This window comes from Saccostrea cucullata, unplaced genomic scaffold, assembly GCF_032062105.1.
Source record: "Saccostrea cucullata isolate Sc308-1 unplaced genomic scaffold, CSIRO_AGI_Scuc_v1 ctg17002, whole genome shotgun sequence".
NCBI classification, from domain to species: Eukaryota; Metazoa; Mollusca; class Bivalvia; order Ostreida; family Ostreidae; genus Saccostrea; species Saccostrea cuccullata.
The window spans coordinates 2450-9193 of NW_026940284.1; the positions used below are offsets into that span (position 1 = coordinate 2450).

At 35.5% G+C, this 6744-nt stretch overlaps 1 protein-coding gene across 1 annotated transcript; it reads right to left on the reverse strand.

The window, feature by feature from the left end:
• Window positions 1-652: 652 nt before the first annotated feature.
• Window positions 653-3664, reverse strand: LOC134255067 (uncharacterized). The gene is made up of 4 exons (XM_062737587.1): window positions 3208-3664; window positions 2473-3020; window positions 2069-2306; window positions 653-1146 (listed from the first exon to the last, which is right to left on the reverse strand). The coding sequence occupies exons 1-4, from the start codon at window positions 3662-3664 to the stop codon at window positions 653-655; spliced, it is 1737 nt and encodes a 578-aa protein (XP_062593571.1).
• Window positions 3665-6744: the final 3080 nt, after the last annotated feature.

Below are 6744 nucleotides of genomic sequence, written 5' to 3' on the forward strand. Positions count from 1 at the left end.
TTATGCCCCCGCCCCTTCCCTGGGTCGGGGTGAAGGGGGGGGGGTACAAAGTCTGAAAATAAATAAATGCTTTGAAATTTGCTCTTTGGTGTTAATCAACCATTTTATGATAAAATTTGCAAAATTTTGAAATATGTGGCCCCAGGATCAGTGGTTCCTTTGGGATGAGGTGTACAACTGGTTATAAAGTGGAAGTGCATTTTCTCTTAATGTTACTCTGATCTACCTCTGGGTATTAAGTAAATAGAGTTAGCATGCTAAGTCTAAATTATTATAAGCAATGGTACCTATTTCAAAATTGTGAATTGCGAATTCCATTGCCTCTGGTTTAAAACATGAACCAAATTTAATTGTTTGAAAGTTGTTGCACAATTCTCAGGTGACCTATAAGGCCCGTGGGCCTCTTGTTACAAATCGATATCCCTATTGAATACCTTGACAAATTCATTACTTTTATTTCTCTTGCTCGTTCTCATTACGTCCTCTCAAAAACTAGTACTAAAGAAGCAACCTCCCTCCCCCCTCTCTCTCTATGAATTTCAAAATACATTTTCAAATCTTAAAATCATTTGAACCAAATGTAACATATTAATGTTAATAACGTTAATAAGTTCAATAACTTTTAATAAGTTAAAATGTTAACATGTTAATATCACTCCTCTTCATTTCCGACAAGGCTGTCTTCGTCGCTGTCAGAATCATCAACGGGCAGCGCTGCAGCATCATCAACGTAACTGCAACAATTGCGAACTCCAATCTTTGGGTTTTCCCTGTGCCTTGCAAAGGATAAAAACCATATAACACTAGTGATGTGGGAGCACATTCCCACCACTCTTGACCCTATTTTGCATTTGCAAAACCATGATTTTATATTTATCTCATCAAACCCAATCCACAATAAATACTTCTTTGCCGATATATGCCTGCTTTGAAGTTTTGCACGTAGAATTCCATCATGGTCATTGTTGACGTAAATTTCATAGTTGCCATCTTTATCCAGATGTTCCTGAGCATAGGATTTAGCTAGCTTTATCTCATATACCCCCATTGTTAATTCGCGTATTTCTTCTTCAGACAGTTGCGGAAATGCAATGCTTGTGTCGCTGGCGTCAATCTTCTGCCACCTTACTTCCCTTTTGTCTAAACCTACATTTAAAAAAGCATGTTACTCATAATTAGTTGTAATAAATTTAGAAATTCATAATTCATCAAGATATTATAAAACAAGCATTCTGAGAGCACTGCATAAGCAATAGTCCCCTATCGGCATGTAAAATCTGGTCCCCGTTAAAAAATGAAAATGCCATAACTCTGTAAAAAATCATTGAAGCGGAATGAAATGCAAATCTGATTTATAACTCATCAAGATGCACACCTACTAAAAATTCAGATTATATTTGCAAGCGTTTAGAAAAAAAAATCACGATAGGAAACCCCTATCAATGAAGTGGAACGAAGTACAATCTTGACCTGTAATCACCTCCGGTTTCACCGGCAGGGGAGTAATAATAGACTAGAAATTACTTAAGGAATCACTGTCTAGTTTTGAGAGTATGCCAGGGCATCAACAATCGTGGGAAACATGGGATAATTTGCATAACGGGCGAAGCCCGTTATGCTAAAATTATCCCATGTTTCCCACTATTGTTGATGTCCCTGGCATACTCTCAAAACTAGACAGTGATTCCTTATATTTCCATTTCATTGTGAAATAAAATTGTAGACTTAGACATTAAGAATGTAGACTAATCGATTTAAATTACACGAGGACTTCCATGCCAATTTCAATAGTCCTCGCACACTGACGTCAAACACAAAGGTAGCCGCACAAGATTTACATGCATATTTGGCCTCCTTAGCGTAAGACACAGAGACAGATGCGCAGGAGATTTGCATGCGTATTAGGCTTCCTTAGCTGCTGACCTATCGATCTGCCTAATTTACATTCCGGCAGAATTATCAGGAAATCAACTCCGCTTACTTTCAAAGGGTTATTATAGAGAAAAAAAATTAGAAATGGAAATATATTGATGTAATGCTCTTATATTGAGTTACAGTAGCAATTTACCATTTGTCTCTACATATTCCTTGAGTACATTGACTTCCGTGGAGAGAAAACGCATCTTCGCAGCTGTCGACAAGTCACTCTCTAATCCTGTACTAACATCAGGCCTGAATTTATTGCAGATGGCACTAATAATCCGAACATAGTCCCCGATGTGTGGTATCTGGCTATTGGGAATGGTTCTGTCCAAGTAATTCCAGGTTTTGATTCTACCATTAACACTTTCGACGACCCATCGTAGCTAAAAACAAATGTTGATCTTAATTGATTTACTTTAATTTACAGTTCTTTTTCATTTACTAGTATTTAATCAGAACACAATTGAAATACTTCTGAAAATTACATCTTATATACATTTTAAAAATAATTATGCTTTTGATCTTGAGTTTCTTCAATAATTATTTTACTTTTGTAACTAAACGTGTTGCATTAGACTCTTCTGTTGTGTGTTGCTTTGTTCCACGTGGTAGAAAGGAAGGCATTTCAACATGAATTCCAATGTCGTTGAGTAGAGTTTCTGCATCCCTAAACCCTCTATCGACAATGAATATGTCTTCCTCCTTTATCCAATCTTTAATTTCCTCTACGTTGGTTTCTATCATATGCGTCAAAATCTTAGCATCTGAATTCTTGGAGTCGGCTAGGTATGGCCCAAGCACCGAAACAACGTACCCCGATGTAGTAACCACTATCATAGGTTTAATCAACGGCCTGTGTTTATGAGTACTAAATGATCTTCTTGAGAATGTAAAATTGCCACTTTTTTGTAGGTATATATATGTCCCATCAAGTACTAGTATTACTAGATTTTCAGTTACAGTACAGAGCAGCTCTTTTGCAAGTGGACGGGTGTGGTTTTCTTTAACGTCCTCCCGGGTAATGTGGGAAATCCCAAATGATGTGGAACAAAGTTCAACATCACAGCATGTTTTGCTGTCAATACAGCACGCCTTATCTAGAAAAAGAAAACACAGATCTATACTATTATTTTTTTTTAGAGATTACAGAGAACTACAATGTAGATTATTTGTAAATTAAAGAACTTACCTGCCATTTTTGCATGCCAAAGAGAGTTCCAAGCAAATGATTGCTCATTCCACAACGCAATTTGGTTAATAGAATAGCAATACAAGACCTCACACTTCTGGTCTTGGTTGCCCTTATGTCAACGTCTTTCAGGTATGAGAGCAGCTCATCAAACTGGTCTTTCGTCAACCCAGTAAGATTATAATAATCTTCGTTATCCATACTCTTGGCGTCATCAAAGTTGAGTCTAATACTTTCATTACGTAGAGCGAATTCCCTAGTTTGTTGGAGCAGTTCTACAATGGATGTCCTGTTGATATTTGTGTCAGGGTTTGTTTGCTGCATTTGTTGTAGTGCATCGTCAGTAAACTCTTTATCTGCAATATGTTTTGGGCAACATCTAGAGCCGGCAGGAACAAACATTTTTTTTCGTAAGAAAGCTCTGACACGGGCATACTGAGTCACCACTATAAGCTTTGGACCTGGCTTTTTACATATAAGACAATTCGCATGGCTCTTTGATGTGCTGGGGATGCTAAGAGTCACAGAAGGTGGACTTGCAGTCACAGACATTTTCATTCTCTTATTTGGTTCACTTTCCTGAGGACTGGGGAACTTTCAGAAGTTGGTAATTGCGATTCACAAATATATCGGCACTTCCAACACAGAACATCTTCTTCTTTTACCTTTTGTAAATACTTTCTTTCTAATATTGAAGTATGTTTAGGTTTTATTTTGTACCTGTCGTTTGGTGTAGTCCTCTTATTACACAGAATACAGGGATATGATTTAGGTCCTGTTCCTGGCATCCTGTATTAATGTACAGACAAAATATTTACTCCACCTTGCAACAAATTTGTGAATCTCAAAAGAAAACCTTGAAAATAAATTTTAAAGTAAAGTAACAAAAATTTTTAGAGCCATCATCATCGCCAGATATATATGTAAAGTAGAAAAAAATTGTCTTTTATCGTTATTTTTTACACCAAATATATATATTTTTTTTACATTGTAATTAATCTTAAAAAATTAAAGAGCACTGTATTTATTTTCTATCAAAAGCTCTCACCAAGATCATTTCAATAAAAAATATTAATGGAAGACATACCCCGGTATACCTTTAATTTATACATTATACCCTTACCTGATTTAGTGTCAGTAGTTAATCCCATCCATTTATCATTTTAACTCTCTTCTTGTGATATTTCTTTTCTGTAAAATATTATTATAAAATATGCATATACATTTCTACATTTGGAAATAAATAAATAAACAGATTTTTTTTAAATTTCTAGTAAAAGAATTTTGAAATATACATGCATAAATGAAAAAAAAAATATTCCCCGAGTATGGGTCGAACTCGCGACCTTCCGCGCGTTTACCTACCTACTATAACCATTCAGCCATTCAAGCTTCATACATATAGGTCGAAAATATTTTTGGTCTACTTTGATGCGCAAGAAATTTATTATAGCTCTTAAATTTTCGATCAACAAAACATTTCACATCACTAATATGAACGAATGTAAGGGTTAATCAAAATCTGCTTTACTTATTTTGGGCATTATTGCTCCAATTATATGATTCGAATGTTCGCTGACGTCATTTTCATTACACTAACTTGTGCGACATTATCAGACGACATAACCATGATGTCGATGTCTTATTAACAACAACTTGTCAAATGTTAACTCCCATATTATGCAATTATGTATTAAATCATTACCTGGTCATTTTCTTCTGGTTTAAATGCAGCTTGCAGACTCTAGACTGTTCGTCATAATTTACATCTATGTTGTCACGGACGCTTTTTGTAGATAACGAAACAAACCAAACTGGTGTTGTTGAAAAAAATCCGTAATAAGCGTTATTTTTTTCAAAGGCAATTTCACTCTTATTGATACATAATGTATGTTAATGATTTATGATTAAAAATTATATTTCATTGAATCGCAAAATGAAAAGGACGATACGACTTCTGAAGTAAGAATATTACTGTAACATGCTTTTTACTGGAATCCGGAATAACCAAAACTTTAATTTTAGTGTTGGCCGCAGCAAACGCGATCGATGGGATCATTATAAATTAATACATTTCAGTTATATCAAAAACATATATAAGTCTCATGAATCGCGTTCGTTGCGGCCATAGTGAAAATTGCAATCAAAATCATAAAAATTGCAATATTTGCGTGAAATTATCGGTACACGGAAAGGTTGCTGAAATTTACGTAGTATATGTGTGACGTTTTGGCGCCATTTTAATACCGTGGTTGGAGAGACCCGAGGGTGTAGAAAATAAATAAGCATCATATACCTGATAATATTACTGTTTGTTTTTGCAAATTTACTAGGCCGATATAGGCAACAACCGTATTTAATTCTTAAGATTTTCTTCAGTGTTTCAAATGAAATGCAAGAGATTAACAAACAGTATTCAAGAGTTCATTCAAACAATTCAAATCAGGAGCAGAGTAAACACGAACCTCTAAAAGGTTGGATCAAATGCCACGGTGGAGTGAGTATCCCCTACTGACCGGTCACACCCGCCTGTTCTCCATTAATGATAGGAGAAAACGAAAAAGTAGACAATTCAATATGTAAATAATCATGGACTAACGATTGTATGAAAAACGCATTAGCATTTGACTCAATGAGAGGTTGTATTTGCTGACAAGGTCATTGTATCGAACATAACTTGAGAAATCATACCTTCAATCTAGACCCTGGTATCCTTGTTTTATCAACTTGTTTGTTTATAACTCGTCTCTTTATAGAAATGGTTTTTGAACATGCTTTGAGCATGCTTTTGTGCCTCGAATCAACTGAGAGACATAAACCCCATATGCAGGTGATAACAGCACACTCTATTCTCTGACCTTATTTATGGGCGCCGCCATGTTTGGATCACATGACTTGACGCCATGAAGGTGCTGATAACGTCATAATTCGGTCATACTCAATGCAGTAACTTTTCTCCGTTATTCAATTTTTTGGCGTAATACTTATACAAACACGCGTTCATATGAAGTAAAGTTAACTGAGTCATTCTTAAATTTGGTCTTATTTTTTTCTTTCCCTCATGTATATGTTTTATACGGCCCAGTGGCGCCGTAGTTTTAAAATAAATAATGATCGATTGATTGTTATTGTATTAGGCAGAATTGGTGATATTTCATCCGTATTTCAGCGGTTTAATAAACATTGAGTCGGGTTTTTCTTTGAAATAAATTTTACATGTAGCAAGATTAAAAGGTAAAAACTTTAATATAATATGTTAGACGGTGTAACCGTTAGAGAGGGCGGAGCCGTGAAGAGAAAATTGCTACATTTTATTGTTTATTGATAAATCAGTTGATCAGTTAAATTCTGAAATTGTCAATGCATAGACCTAAAGCAAAGGGTTTGCTTCATGCAGGTCTATGGTCAGTGTCAGAAAATCATAATGTTCAAAGAACTCAGTTCTCTTGAAAAAGAAAAAAAGCTTTCCCATCTCTTACATGTACCTCATTACTTTTCATTCAAATAATGCAAGATATTTCATCATGAGATGAATGGTTGTCTAGCCAGAGCACTTAAAGTCGAAGAGCGTCTTCGGAAAAAAGAGGGGCATGCATTGGGCCATTAGACCAGTAATGGGTTCAACATACCGG